Source organism: Tauraco erythrolophus, chromosome 29 (assembly GCF_009769465.1).
Source record: "Tauraco erythrolophus isolate bTauEry1 chromosome 29, bTauEry1.pri, whole genome shotgun sequence".
Lineage (NCBI taxonomy): Eukaryota > Metazoa > Chordata > Aves > Musophagiformes > Musophagidae > Tauraco > Tauraco erythrolophus.
In genome coordinates, this window is record NC_141493.1 from 3,324,602 (window position 1) to 3,340,339 (window position 15,738).

General features: G+C 45.9%; 1 protein-coding gene across 2 annotated transcripts in view; it reads left to right on the forward strand.

The window, feature by feature from the left end:
• The first annotated feature begins 12,321 nt into the window (after nt 1–12,321).
• Nucleotides 12,322–15,738, forward strand: part of PPP2R2A (protein phosphatase 2 regulatory subunit Balpha) — a 40,976-nt gene continuing 37,559 nt past the window's right edge. The window contains exons 1-2 of one of the 2 annotated variants that reach the window (XM_086628058.1): nt 12,322–12,346; nt 14,706–14,780. In XM_086628058.1, the coding sequence (XP_086484184.1) occupies nt 12,340–12,346; nt 14,706–14,780 (82 nt within the window). In that variant the 5' untranslated portion in view covers nt 12,322–12,339. Of the gene's footprint in view, nt 12,347–14,052; nt 14,090–14,705; nt 14,781–15,738 lie in introns of those variants that run through there. The other variant, XM_009986271.2, reaches the window with a different exon arrangement.

Consider the following 15,738-nt stretch of genomic DNA (forward strand, 5'->3'; position numbering starts at 1 on the left):
TTGAAATGTACTTTTTTTACAGTGTAGTGAAAAAAAGGCCTTTCAAAACCCTTTTGTTGTTGTTTGGCAAACTACAGAGGAAAAAAGAAAGAGACAGCCTTTGCTGATGATAGCCAGCAACAAATTTAACTAGGGCACTGGTTTGCAATGTGACACACCAAGTTCAAGATCTTGGACAGAATCAAGCAGAACAAGAACTTAAATTGAGTCTCCTGTGGGAAACGTTTACTAGGAAAAATCAAATTAAAGCATTGTACCTTATCTTAGATCATTACATGCAGATTACATCCTTTCTTTAAATAAAATGTTATAATTAGCTGTGTCTCTAGGTGTGGTACAATACAATTGCCATCAATGTGTTTGAATAAACTCACTATTGTGTTCATGATATTGATAACAACTGCTGAAACATACTCTCAGAAACCAAATGCCATTTTGCTGAGAGCAAACGTTCTGTTTGAAGCATTGGCTGCAACTCCATATACTTTCATGCTTGGCCTGTAACTGATTTATTGTTCCTGCACCCTTCCTTTTTGTGTGCCCATGTAACTACAGGACTCTTTTGTGAAACAGAGTGCTGAACTCTGCTACTGTCAGAAGCATCCATGCAATCACAGCCTCCCTGCTGCTGAATCTGGACTGCCCAGGACTGGTCAGCAGAACCAGAGTGGTGTTTCTGCAGAGTCTGTGGAGGAAGAAGTATCTTCAAGCCTTTGGCATGGAAGCCAGGGCCTTGCTCAGTTTGGTTTAGAGACACGGATCATAAAGGCTTACGGTGTTTAGCAGCAAGATAGTGATCCTGGTGGTTTCACGGGAAGTGGGATGTAATGGGAGCCCCCTGTAGTTGCTCAGTGGATTGATGTTCTTAGCAATATCCTGCCTGCTATTGGAAGCATGGCGGATAAGCTTGTTGATTCTGCAGAGCCCCTGCAGAGTCCAGGGAGCTTCCAGTTTGTGAGAAATATTTCTAGTTGCTGTCCAGTTTGGGCTGTAACCAAGTTTTGTAGAGATGAAGTTTCTCTCCAACCAGAAAACTTTTCTCTTTTTGTGTGCAGGGTAGTTTTCTAGCGCTGATTATTTATGTGCACTATTTTGTAGCTCAGATTTGCCTGGAGAATAGCCGTGTTTTCAAAGGGTTATGTCTCATTTGCCTTCCACTTTCTTCCAACTTTCTGCAATTATGGTAAAACACAGAATGTGACAAATTAACTTCAACCTTGTGGTTCTCTGCCTTAGAGCTAAGCAGCTTTGGTTTCAATGTCAGCTTGGGTTCAGTGTCACATCCTCTGCTTGCCTTGTGGAGGAAGCTCTGCACGCCTTTGTAAGCAGGAAAATTTGTCTGGTCTCCACGGCAGATCTGCCTCAGTTGGATTCTCCGCTGTCTAGTAGGATGCAAACTTTGGTTAAGGCATTTCCCACAGATGGAACGTTACAATACTACTTTTCCAGTGTGGATTCTCTGGAGTTTTAATAAGGCTCAAACTCAGTGTACAGCATCTGTCAGAGCAGGCAAAAATTCAAGCTCTGTCACGTTTTTTTGAAGTTGTAAGCACTTGAATATCCTTCAAACATCCCGTAATACAAATCCTAATTGGAATTGGTCACTGAGTCACAAGCTACTACGGGGAAGCGGACAGACACAGAGCATGAATACGTAAGCCTCATTTTGGTCTAAGCAATGAGGATGGGAGAAGATTCCTTTTTGCTTCAGTGACCATAAAGGAAAAACAAAGAAACAGCAGAAACAGAGCATTACCCCGTGGTCTGGCTCAGTGCTAGGAGTAATACTTGTAGCTCCATGCAAGCTCTCAATCTGCTGTTAAGCCAAGGAAAAGGAGTCAGCCTGCACCACTTTTTAATAATTAAACCTTCCACTGGTGGCTCAGCTGAACTCATTTCACTTTGCATGCAACACACCAGGCAAGCGTGATGTGACTAATTGTTGCACCTCGGTGTAGTGGCTTGTTAGACCCATCAAGTTGATCTCATGTCCCCGTGACCACGCTCTAAATTCCACACGGTTTGGACAGATGGCTCTTTTCAAAGACACCTGGACACCTTTTGGATCTGTCTGTCCCTGTTCACTATGCTTCGCATTGTTACACAGATACACCATGCACATATTAAAACATCTATAGTTCTTCAAACACATGGTAATACTTACACCTAGCGATGTATGTGTGAATCGTGACCAAGATTTCCTTCAGCAAAGCGTCCTGCTTACCTGTCAACACCTGATTTTAGAGTTATCAGCACCGTCTGTGCCTGAAGCCTCATGTAGATGTCACTGAAACTATTGGAGATTGGTCTATATTGACTTCTGGGAGAGTGGGCGAAAGGCACAACATGCTTTTTGTGCTGGAATAACATTTCTAGTTCTGAACTTATTGCATAGTCGCATTTAAATGCACACTACAGCAGTGATTATATCAAGAAAATGTCAAGTTCATGTGCCCAGTCTTTGCTTGTGTCAGAGAAGGCACCAGCTCCCCTCTCCAAGGACTCCAGAATCAGTGTTTGATGACAGAGTGACGAGAAGGTAGAAGTCTAATTATACATCATAAATGGCTGGCGTGCCCCAGTGCCAGAAGGCCCTGGGGTTGTGCATCCTCATCCTCGGCGATGTGACCTGGAGGAGGGGATGAGCAGTATCTCCTGTGTTTGTGCAGCTGGGGCAACCAACAGCTGAACAAGGAGTGGGGAGACAAGCAGAGAGGTTTTTGGTGGAGCTAAAGAAAATACCGGTGCCCTATGGGAGCGGGACTGAAAATCCATATTTCTGCTTTTTTCTCCTGCTTATTATTTAAGCATGCCAGGAAAGATGAGCTTGAAGTCTAAACCCGAGGGTTAGAACTGTGGTTTTTGGAAGGGCTCGCTATCAGCCAGAACTATCAGCATTTCTACCTCATGTTTACGATACCCTTTTTAGACTATATTGGTTTTAAAACAACAGAGAATAGAAAAACGATAATAAAAATTGACAATTTTATGATTTAGAAGCAGGAAGCTCTAGTATTCTTCTGCATACTTATGTTTGCCCAAGAACAGAATTCATGTAGTTTAAATGAGCGATCATCAAGTATCAGTAAAGGAGTTGTTCAGTATTTTAATTCTCCATCCCTCTTGGAGACTTTTACAAAGTAGCTTCTGGTTTAAAAAATAAATGCTTTTTTTTTTTTTTTTACCCCTGGGATAGAAGTACCCAGATCTCTCTGTTTACTGACGGAAAAAGCAAGAAACTGGATCACATCAAAACCAGTATATACAGGGAACCTCAAAGGAAAATTTGTTCTATTCCAGGTAGTGAGGCAAGAGGATAAAGGCACTGAAAGGGAGGAAGGTCAATGAGCAGAGTGATTCAGGGCTTACTGTTCGGGATTTTTAAACAGTCTCTAGGGTAGGCCAATTAAGTATCACTATTAAACGACTTTCACTTTTCCTGTTTCTCAGGGGTTCTCTGCACAGCTACTGTAAGCCATGTCTTCTGCTGCAGACCTTGAGTGCATTGCAGTTCTGGGGTCTTTGGAGAAGGTTATACGCTTTCCTGCTGGATGGCAGCAGTTGTCTGGGACAGGAATCTCGGGATACATTGGCAGGCTTCATTCCAATAACGGCCTCTTTCATTGGTGTCTCGTAAACAGCTTCACATTTGCCAAGCTGAGAATGATTTTGTCTGAAGCATGAGCATGTGATTTAGTGATTGGAGTTCTGATCCATGAGAGTCACTCAGTCATCTGCGTGCACCGGCACTGCCACGCAGAGGCTTGCACCGGAGAGCCAAAGGGAAGAGAAAACGGCTGGGCCTGCTTGCACTTTTGGTGTGGTTTTGCTTCTCCGAGGATCAAAGATATGGGTTGGATTTTGAAGGGGAAGGGGAGAGATGAAGGAAACAGTGGGAGGAAAGGGAGGAAGTGAAGTAGGGAAATATGTGGAAAAATACATAAGAAGGAATGGAGAAGCATGGGAAAAACAGATCCTGCAAATATTGGAAGATGTCTTTGAACTAAATAGGGAGATTTCCACAGGTCAGGTGGCTTCCTTAAGCAACAGAAGAGAAGAGACTTCTACACATGTAAAACTTCACGGCTAGATTCAGGATAGCATATCAAGCTCAGGACAAATGTCGTGCAAACCAGGACCAAGTTTCTTTAGGTTCTCAAAGTAAGATGTCTTTCAAACTAAGCCTAGTTTACAAAGCTTTTCAGGGCCAGGATTAAATGGGTTTTAAATAAAAGTAGTTACAAATAAGAATACTGAGAAAGTTCTCTGAATTTAAGCAACAGTTTCAACAACTCCAAATGCTTGCAGCTAAGTGAAAAGCCAAGAAGGTTTGGTAGGTAACAGACAACTGTTTAATGAGTTTTCCTTCTCTAATTAAGTGATGGAAGAACATTGTCTCTCATTTCTAGAAACGTTTCCATGGGCTCCTCTGGACTAGCCTGAGTTGTGTGCACTCAGTTAACTCTGAAACTGTAGCTGTAAGCACTAGTTACAGAAAAAGTGAGAAACCTGAGGGAAGCATGCTTTTTAGGAGTCTGGACTTTCGCCTTTGCATGCGGCTATTAGTAGATCCTGTTACCAAAGATTCTCCCTCGTTAAAATAGAGTGATAAAAGTGTGATTCATCACTTACGTGGTGGTTTTACATCAATACAGAGAATCCGCACTAAAAAAATCAGAATCTCTGCCCTGGCTCCACACTCCGCGCAGGGCTGTCACGCCTCCAGTCTCTATGCTTCTTCAATATTCCCAGCCCAGCACCATCATCTGCTGGTTCCAGGACCCTTCCCGTCAGACACAGCTGAACAGCTTGCCAGACAGCTGCCTCTGGTATGGGGGGTCTGGGGGCACGAGTGACTGCCACCCTGCTCAGCAACCAGAGTGTGTGGCTTCTAGTGAGGGCCTGACACGCAGCGGAGTCCTCCTAAAGAACATCCTCTCCTCAGCCGTACCCCGTCTCACGCATCTTCACTTGCAGGCGATGGAACTCCAGGGAAAAAAGTGAAGACATCTATTTACCACAGGCCTAAAGGCAGCCACAGCGTGTGCTGAGGATGGCAGAGCAGGCTGCCCGACCACAGATCACACCAGACCATGGCTGTTGGTTGTGAGGCTGCATTTCCTTATATCCCTGTTAAAGCATCTGCTTTGCATGGTTGTAAGTGAGGAAAACAAAGCCTGTAGGTCTGCACTGGTGGCTTGGGCCCTAAGGGTCCCTGGGCCTCAGAGCAGGGTGGAGAAATAACCTTAGACAAGCAGCTAAGTTGATCTCAAGCCTGTGTGCCAGGAGTTGGTTTTAAAGAATGTTATAAATGTTTTAGCTGAAAGACTGCACCTATGAGCTAGATGAGTGCTATCATCCCCAGTTCATTCCCAGTTAACAAAATAGGAACAGAAAGCGTTTGCTCAAGGTCTCCAAGGGAATCAACAACACAGCAAGGATTAGAACTGAGGATTTCCTGTCCGATGTGCAAACCACACCTCTCTCCTGTTTACAGTGGTAACTTATTCCCTAGCAGAAAGCCGTGTGAATGGAACAATTCATCCTGCTGTTTCGGCCTCCCTTCCTTCCCCTCCCAGTTCAGCTCAGGCGTTACCCCCAGACCCGTACAGACCTGTTACCAGGAGGGCTGTGGAACCAAGCAAAGCAAGCAGAGAACCTTTCAGAACAGTTGCAGCTGCAAATACTTGAATAATGTTTCGTATATTAAAGAAAGTTTGAAACACTGAAAAAGTAGCCCAGAAATGCCGTGCTCTTGTGAATGGAAAACGAAAGCAGAAGGTAAATGAATTCATACATCAAGTTCATGAATGACTAAAGCAAATCCTGCTGGTTACCTGCACACATCGTTTTTTGCACGCATGACTTGAGCGATAGTGTTACTACTCGGAGTAAGTTACTACTAATACTTCCACTTACAGTCTGGCGTAAGAATCAAGAGAGTTTTAATGACATGGTATCATTAGGCTCTATATTTGCTTTCCTTTTTTTTTGGTTTTATTTTAGAAGTCACATTTTCACGTTTCTCTCTGGAGTTAAAAGCTAAAAACTTGAAAAATACCAGCTGAATTTCTTATGTCTTTCTCTGATTCCAGGGCTTAGGATGTCAGTCTGCTCACACCCTTTCAATACTGTGAGAAGTTAGCAACACCAGGCTGACGGAAGGTACAAGACTAGAGCCCAGGATCAAGAGCAAGAACGCTGGAGTTCAAAGACTGCAGTGGCGTTAATCATCGCTTCCTACAATCCATGGTTTTTAAGGAATGTTTCTCCTGGCAAAGTCAGATCATTGATGTGATAAGTTCAGACACTCTGCTAGCACCACACAGAGCTAGCAATTAACTTCTTACTGCAAACTGCTAGTAAAATTACAGGCTTCTTCAGAGTACAAACCATGATTCCAAAGAGCTAATCGTGCTTTTGAGCTCCGCTGGCTTTGCGTGTGTGTTGTAGTAACAACGGCTTCAGAGATACATCCAAGATAACTACAGGGCTTGAGCCAAGACTTGGATTTACGTCTCCCTTTTGAAACGAACCTGAGCAGGTGTAATTCTTCCAGCTAATAGTGAAGGATAATAGCTTGTTAACTTAATTAATGCATACAAGTACTTTGTCCTATTAAGAATCTAAAATAGAAGATGCTAAACCCCACTATTAAAAAGAAGATGGAAATCCTATAGACAGCAGTGTTTTTAACACACTGACTTTCAAGTTCCTGCTTTGTGAAGCAAAATTGTTTAAGAAAATCTCTGAGGCTTCTCTTTCACTTATTTAGATCACCTATGTAGGTTTATTAGTAGAGAAAAATGAACACCCATTCCCTCAATAACACTGCAAAAAGAAGTTTTTCCCCAAAAAGAAACATTTGTGTGTTCAGGCTATGGCAGTTTGGAGGTTTAAAAAATTCCCAGACAACCTCAAAGGAAAACTATTCCAGACCCTTTGCAGTTCTGTATCCTAACCCCTCCCCTTCCTGCAAAGTGCCCCATAAAGGTGGTGACAACTTAGGCTCTTATACCTGGGAGTTACTCTGTGCCTCTTAGAGATGCAGCATGTTAGCAGTTAAGTCTGTGCACGAAGTGCTGGTTTTTTTTCCCCAAAAAATAACTTTTTGTTGTAATTGTTGGTATTGCTGTTATGTTCCTTTCATTGATCTCTGTGTTTGAAAAGACTGAGTAATGTTAATTATCCCCTTTCTGAAAACTAATAGGAGAAGGAAATCTTAATACTTTTAGAAGTATTCTCTGAGTATGGATTTATTGGGTTTGGTGTATTTTGGGTTTGTCACTAGTGCAAAGAACTTGTGTTTTCAAGCTGAAGAACTTGGTTCCTCTGTAGAATGGTGACAACTGGGGCTAGAAAGGACTGAGGCATCTCTTGCCCTCAGGCATGGAGCAGCTCTACTTAGACCATTCCCAGTAGGTGGTTATCTAATCTGCCCTTAAAAGTGCCTGGTAGTGGGTGTGCTGTAGATTTTTTTGGAATGTAGTTCAGTGTTTAATCATTCTTGTTAGAATACAACTGCTTTCTGCGTACCTTGGCTTGTGTTCATGGGGCTTACTTTAGGATGACTGTTCTTATTTTGTTTCGTGTTTTTTTTATTTTCCCTACTGTTAGTAGGTTTCAGAGTTTTAAGTTATGTCCGAATTATCCCAAGTTGGAAGATTCAAAGTGCCAGGTTATCCTGAATGATAGGCTTTTTTAATTTGTTAATTGCAGCTACTAAATTACTGGAAGGGCTAAATCTAGGTCTTGTGAATCTCCTATTTCCTCCTGTGGCTGCAGCTTTAGTTTCAATAGGATTGTTAGCTTCCCATGACAGTTCTCTTATTTTTTTGGTTTGACTCATCCTCCAATAGAACTAACTACAGTTTGGGGGAAAAAAAAAAGTAGCAAGAGACTTGACAATAAGAACATAATTCTTCTATGCATCTCAAGTTATTCCTCTTTTCTTAACTTCTAACCTTAAATTACTGGGACACCTCCTACCCTCTCAAACAAGCCCTCCTACTTGAAAAATCCTTGTTTTCCTCCCTGCAAACAGGTGCTTCCTGTCTACCTCTAAGACCTTTTTTTCTTCTTTTCCAGAAGCCTTGTTTTCCCTCTATCCTCAAATGTATTTTTGCACTTGCTTTAAAATAAAACTCTTGCCAAAATTCAGGTGCATGTCTCTTGTACAAATTGTGCTTAAATAATCCATTAAACTAATATTTTGCAAATTGTGGTTTCAATCATTGTAATTTAGACCTGCCCTAAACAAGTGAACTCTGGAGCTGGTTCTAAACCTGTCTTGCAAACTACTACTTTAATGAACAAATGAAATTATTTCCAAGCCTAATTAGGTTTTCTATGTGCTTGCAGCAGGCTAAAGTGAAGGAAAAAAGCCGTAGTAATTTCTGAAAGAAAATGCTGAGGCTTCCCCTTGCAATAGCAGAGCTTTAATGCGATGAACTTCACACTTCTGAGATAGCACGAGCTGCTCGTTCAGCAGAACTAGTGAGCTGTCGTTGCCTCAGTTTGCTCAGTGATGAGTAGTTTGGGGCACTTGGTTACAGAATCATTAGATAGTAATTGTTTGGGAAAAATGGTTTTGTCTGGGAAATTGCTTTCTAGAACATCACTGGCAGAGCAAAGTGAACTGGAAGTTGTGTACCATTCTCTTCTGCTTTCTATAATTGTTAATACGTAAACTGCCCGGTGACTGCTCAGGGGAGGATGGCGTTTTACACCACTCTGAGTGTTTCCCCAACAGTAAAGATGCTCAGAACTGCTAGAAACTTTAATTTCATTTTTTCTTTTTCTGAAAATAAAATCCAGTGACTTCAGTGGAACTGCTCTAGCAAAGCAGGGTGCAACATCAGTCTTTGTAGTGCTCAAGTTTATGACAGTGAGGCAAGAGCTGGAAATGCTTAAACCTTTGTGTAAACCTTGGATTTAGCTGAAAGTCTCTGGCCACTGGCAGCTGGAGCTTTACAGGAGGGACCTGGTGAAAGTGAACTTGGGCCAAGTCAAGTCTGGCTGTCAGAAAAAGCAAAGGGAAGTCCTGCATGGCCACAGAAGACTTCCTGGCGTGGAAGCTGGCACTGCCTGCTTGAGTGAGGTCGGCGTTGATGTCCCGTGATGAGGTCTGATGGGTTGGGACTCGCGCCACGCGCCGTTTGCCTGAAACTCGCTGCGGAAGCAGGGTCTGCCTGACCTTGGTGGGCATGAACTGCCGTGCGGCAGGCTTAAGACGTGACTCAGCACTGTTTTGATAATGATTGTTAATTAAGCGGTGACATACGTAGAGACAATTGTGTGAAATTAAGAATGGGGAAACACGGGTGAATGTTAGCAACCGTTTTCTAAGAGCAGAGGCTGTTAGGCTGTGAAACGCGCTCCCAAAAAGCAACGGAAGCCTCTTGCTGAAACGCTGCAAGGTAGACAGGCTGAAATACAGGAGAGCAGGCTGTAGGGAATGACACTGCCCTGATGTGAACCTGCACGTCACCTCAGGTGGCTCAGCTATTACTAAATTCCAGATAATTTTGGTGATGATTATTCCCTTTATTTCTAAACCGAGTTGTTGTAATTCATTATAGTCTTGTCTAATGGGTCAAATTATGGGGAAACTAACGCAGATACGAAATGAGTTGCTGATAAAGGAGTTCTCTGGGGCTTTAGTTATTTGATCAGTGATTTTTTATATATATTTCTATCAACTGCCAGTCACATTTTACACCTTGATTTCTGTTTTCTATAGCTCCTGATTTCTGCTGCTGTGAACTGACCACTCTGCATGTAGTTCCCTGGCCCTTAAAAACAACCAGAAACGCTTTTGAGTGGACCCCTGTCCCTGAGTGTCTCTCCTATTTCCTGGAGATGTTCCTCAGTCTGGGCTGAAGGGGTTTGTCTGTAGAGTAAGAATTAGTCATTAAAGCATGATTGGAATAGATAAATGTTCAGTAAAGCTTCGTGCTGCTGGTGGTTGTGTATGAATTTAACCCAATAGTTTCTGTCTCCCCAGAGCACCTGAACAAAGGCTCGAACACTGGTGAAATCCAAGGGGCCCGAGTACGTGCTCACAGACCTGGGATCAGAGCTGTGAAACACGCTCTTGCTGATTTGCACTAACCAGCAACACCAGTGTGAATACTTGTGCTGCCTCAATTAACAAGCAAGCGAACACCCAAGCAAAGGTGGTGATTCCTAAGATGCCTTACTAATTACCCTGGCTGTGATTTAATGTCGATTATTTATTATACTTCATTATATTCTGTAGCTCAGTTAGTTCAAAACAAAAACCTGAAATGTTGGAGTTGTGATCCATCCTTCTGGCACCACGATATTAAACCTTTTCTAAGAGGGATTTTGTTTTAATTAAAAGGTATGTGCTAAAGCTTCATTAATTTATATTACAGAGCTAATTGCAGGTCTTTTTCCTTCTTTTTTTAGCAACAGAAGTTCTTGAAACAATCCTTACTCTACTCTGAGGGCCAAATTCTGCAGGAATTGTACAGAGGCAATGGACAAATTGGACTTTATTTGCAATTTTTCCTGATAAATGGTTGCAGGACAATTCTATTTAGGGCTGAAAGGATGTTTTTAAGGAATCCTGAAAAAGAGGAATGTCAGCTTTGATTCTGAATTTGATACTGACTAAACATGGCCATGAATTTGTAGAGTTGAGTTAATTTGTCCTTGAGCTCTGGGAAACGTGGACCTGGGTGTTAGGAGAAGTTATCTGTAGTTCTGCAGAAAGAGCCTGTCTTGATTGTGCATGTTTTCAAACTTGCCGTGTGTTTGGTTTTAGATTTTTGGATTGCTCTCAAAATGGACTAAGCAAAACACTTGGTTCCAGATATTCCCAAACTTAGGTGAGTTGCAGTTCTTTAGAAGGCCCTGTAAGTGTTGAGTGCTCTTTCAAGCATTCCTGTATTGTTCTTGCCAAGGCTGATTTTATTTGCGTGTGCAATCTTCATCAGAGATGTACAGATAAAGCTGCATCTGTCCAAAGCAGTCGATAGGCTGGGCCAGCTGTGGGCTTCTGGAGTTTACTCTGGAGCACTGGGAGCCTGGTTGGTTTGTTCAGAGGTGTTCAGCTCCCACAGTTCTGTACTTTGTGCTTTTCCTCCACTGGGAATTGAGTGGTCCTGTGTTTAGAAGCAGCCTCTTAGGTGTTTGAGCTGGAAATGCACAATTAGCGCAGGACTTAGGAGACGTGTTCCAAGGCACACTGCGAGTCTGCGGCACAGCTGGGTTTGCAGGATGAGCTCATGAATCTCCGAGTGAAATCTGGATTAGCAAGCTCTACCCGGCCCGAGAAGAGAGGAACGTTTGCACAAACATCTGTGAAGGGAAACTGATGACTTACACAAGATCTTAAATAGATTGTCCTGAGTCAATTATCCAAGTCCTGTGTGTTCACTACAGCTGAGACGTTACCTGAGACCCAGAGAGCTTCAAGAGGAGCCTTCATCCTTCTTAGCCAGCAGGAGTTGTGCCAAGCTGGGCTCGGCTGGGAGTCGTCTGTGTAGAGCTTGTTGGCTGCGGGTGTGAAGGTGGAGGAAGGCTAAAAATGGCTCGGGAGCACGGCTGGGTGCGCGGGGAATAGCGGTGAGAGTGGCCAAGAGGCGCTGGGTTCTCCAGCGAAACCAGAGACCGAGGCTATGGACGTGATGGAAAACATCGGGCGGGTGGAAAACGCACATGGAACAGGTGCTGTGAGGAGCTGCTGCACCAGGAAACGGCACAGCAGCGAGGGCGTGGGGGAGCGGGAAGGAAACGAAACCGAACGGCGGCGGCAGGCGAGGGGGAGCTCGGGGAAGGAGCAACACGCCGGTGAGCCCGTGAAGCGCCCTGCCGCGCGGGTGAGGGCGGCGGGCACCGTGATGGCGGCCCCGGCGGGAGCGCTCCCTGCCGGGGACGACCCCCCGGGCGAGGCCCGGCCCGCGGCTGCCGGCAACCCGAGCGCGGGGCGGGCCTGCGGCCCGGGGCGCGGAGCGGCTCCGGCCGTGCCCCCTCCGCCCGCCGTGCCCCCTCCGCCCGCCGTGCCCCCTCCGCCCGCCGTGCCCCCGGGGGTGGCGAGCGCCCCGCCGCGCCGCCCCGCCCTCGCGGAGCACCGCCCCCCGCCGGGTGACGTCACCCCCAGCTCTGCCGGCGCCATTTTGAAAGTGGAGCGTTCCGGGGGGGCCGGAGCGCGGCGCGGAGCGGGGGCAGCCCCGGGAGCGGAGCCGGCCGCACCGCCGCCGCCATCCGCCGCCATCCGCCCCCCGCCGCCGCCCCCCGCCCGCCACCGGCGGCCCCGCCGCGCAGCGCCCGGACCGCCCGACCCGCCGCGGCCGCTCTCGCGAGCCCAACATGGCAGGTAAGGGGCGGCCGCCCCGCGGGGCACCGGCCCCGCCGCCGGGCACAGGTGCGGGGGCGGCAGCGGCCCTGCCGGCCGGGCGGGGGTGGCGGGGGCTGCGGCCGGGGGCAGCGGGCAGCGCCGCCTCCGCTCCGCGCCCGCTGGGCTCTCCCCGCGGCGGGCGGAGCGCCTCGCAGCCCCCGCCGGTGCCCGAGCCGCGGCTCCCGGCCGCCCCTCCCGGCCCCCGGCCCCGCGCTCCCGTTCCGCCTCGCCTGCGCCTTCCCCGTTTCTATTTATTTTTTTTTTCCCCTTCTGGGAAATCGCGCTTTCCTCCCACCCACCCCTTCCTTTCCCTCCCGTACCGGGGGAGGGAAAAGAAAGGCACGAAGGCGGCGAGGCGGGGGGGAAGCGGGGCGTTCGGAAGTTCGTGTGCGGGAGGCTTGCGGGCAGCGTGGCCCTCTGCTTTTTGTGGTTTTTTCCCTTTTTCCCCCCTTACAGGCTTTTCGTCTTGTATACGCGGTCGTACGTTGCGTTTCTTTCCCAGGCGGAGTTCGTGGGGACCGTGCAGGGAAGTGCTGCTGTGCACGGAGAGGTGTGCCAGGGTGCAGGTGTGCCAGGGTGCAGGTGTGCAGTTGCACCCTTCTGTGGGGTGCAGCTTTTGAGCATCGACAAATGAGAGTAAAATTTGGCCCAGGTCTCTCGGTGTCTTCTTTCTCGTTCCTTCCTGTGCTTGCTCCCCATTTTGCATCCTAAAGTGCTCTTGGTAGGCTGGAAGCGTGTGTGCATAAGGTGTCTCTTCCTCCTTACTTTTCCTTGCAATTTCTTAATTTGGAAATATATTCATCCTCCTCCTCTGCAAATGAATTGTCTTTTCAGCAATTTGCATTTGGAGGAGCAGCGTCAGAGGCCGCATCAGGCTTCTGCTTTGCCTTTTTCCCCTCCGCCACACGCCCGTGCTCCACCCTCCTCTTTTTGTTCCAGTCGGGGAGGGGGAATTGCCGACTTGGTTCAAGTAAATTGGATGAAAAATAGAGTTTCAGCCTTAAGCAGGAAGAGCTGAGATTTTTTTTCTTACAAGCCGTCCCCTTTAAATGCTGCCATGGTGGCAGCTGCTGAATGACAAATGAAGAGGTTGGAGAGAGGAGAGGAAGTGGGTTGTACAGGTTTTGGGGAATGGTGGACGTGTGTGGCAGACCTTCCAGCGTATCTATAAAAAGCGTTTTGACCTCCCTTGCCTAGATGGATGCTTGCACTCGCCTCCACCGTGTCAGGGTCTGTGGCTTGCGTGTCTGTGATCCTTCAGGAAAGAAATGAAGGCCAGCAAAAAGTGCAAACTGGACTCTTGATTGTATTCCAGCACTTAACACTCTGAGACACTTGGTCTTTTTTGGAGAGATTATTTTGGAGCTTCTGATTTCCATGTCTTTGACTTTTCCCCCCCTTAGTGTGGAAGAGGGAAGAAGTCCCTCCTGTATCCTTGGTTATCCCAAAAGCCATAGCTTAATGTGTAAATGCCATCTGTTGCTCTGTGTTAGGGAAAAGTTCCATTTTGACAGTGGCTTTCCAAAAAAAAAAAAAAGGGGGCAAGCCCATTTGAGTCTCTTCCTGTACGTCCTCAGCCCTGCAGTGATTTGCTTGGAACGAAATGCAAAAGAAATGGGTGGTGGTTTTTGTGTGTGTTTTGGTGGCAGGGTTCAAATGAATCACTGCCTTCCGCCGGGGCGGTAATGTTCCTGAAGTTTTCTCTTCGATCCGTTTTCTACGGTAGTAGAACTTGTTAACGTCCGATTCCTTTGTTTGCTTTTCTGCTCGGATTTGCTGCTTTCAGGCTGATAATTGCTTTTATTACTGCTGTGAAGAGACTCTAAAGTTGTGGTAAAATTCTTTTTCTTTAGCCTTTGGTATGTAGGTTCGATTTGATGTTTTTTGTAAAAGAAGGAAAGGAATGGTGGTTTATATGGAATGAAGGATTGAAACTTTCTGGAAGTGTACAGCTTTTTCTGATTGTTTCTGTTGAAGTTGTTTGTGTGTGTTCGTGGAGAATCCTGGCTTCTCAAGTGGGAAGTCGTCTTACGTGGGGTGAAGTTAAGATCTTCTGGTTTGAGACGCGCGGTCGAAGTTGGCACCAGCACGGTGAGTTGGTGCAGTCGGCTGGCAGTGCTGGAGCGTTCGGCGCTGCCGACACTGGTTTTGACAAACAATACCACAAAAACAACATCTGTAAAGGAACAAGGTGGGGAGGGGCGATTCCTAACGGTGCCGACGGCGAGGCGGAGGAAGCAGGCGTGCGCCGTGTCCGAAATGTTCGTTTGGCAACTGTTGTGTGCTCTTTGTGTTGCTGTGGGGGGGGGTGTCTCATTTTTCCAATTGTGTTTTTTAGGAGCTGGAGGAGGAAATGACATTCAGTGGTGTTTTTCTCAGGTGAAAGGCGCTGTAGACGACGATGTAGCAGAAGGTAAGAGCGATATTTTTTTATTGAATGTTTTCTGACTTTTTAGCTGCCCCTCAGGTAGGGAGATGTGAACAGAATCGTACTGAGATATCCCAGTGTTGCTGTGTGCAGCTTGAGCAAAGCAAACAGACTTTTAACGTGTGTTCAGATACCCAGCTTCAGGATTAAACTGTGGTTTCAGAGTACTCTTCAGCACGCTTTTAAGGAGGGCTGAATTCAGGCTTCTGAAGTATTTTGCTGGAATTGTTTTCCAAGATTGCTAAGATTTTTCCGTCACTCAGTTCTTGATTTGTGTTTTTGCTTAATCTACAAAATGAGGAATGCGATTCTTGCATTCCACAGGCAGGTGTTGTGAGAATTAATTAATGTTTGTACTCTTTGAAGATCTAAATACTAGATAAAGATCAAGTAATTGTCCCCATCTTTCCAGCTTCTGTTATCCAGAAGAGGAAGAAATCTGAATATTTGTGCATGGTTACTTATTAAGTAAGGAGGTGTTTTGTGTTTGAAATAATACTGGGTATTGCCTAAAACTTTTCCAAGCTGGCAGTGACAAATGTCATCTTATACTAAGATGGCTGCCGGATTGTGACTGCACAAAATGTTATTTTCTTTGATTTGGATTGGGGATCATTAGGGTAATGGTGCTTTCTCTGTGCTGGAGAGCAGCATTTCTGCTCTCTTCTGAGGAAAGTCCCACTGACTTCTGAATTTCTTTGGCCATAAAGTTCTGTTTGCACAACACAGCCTGTAAGATCACGAGTTAAACTTTCTATTTTGTAAGCAGTTGGCCTTGTCACTTATGTAATTCCTGGAGCTTTTTCTTTTTTTAATGTATCTTGAATGCTCTGACTTACAAGTGAGATTAATGTTGTATTTAGAAAAGCAGTAACTATAGTTTCCATTATTTCCCCGTTTGACGTGTGGTTCAAATTAGCTTCCAAAGGCCAAAAAATCAGTA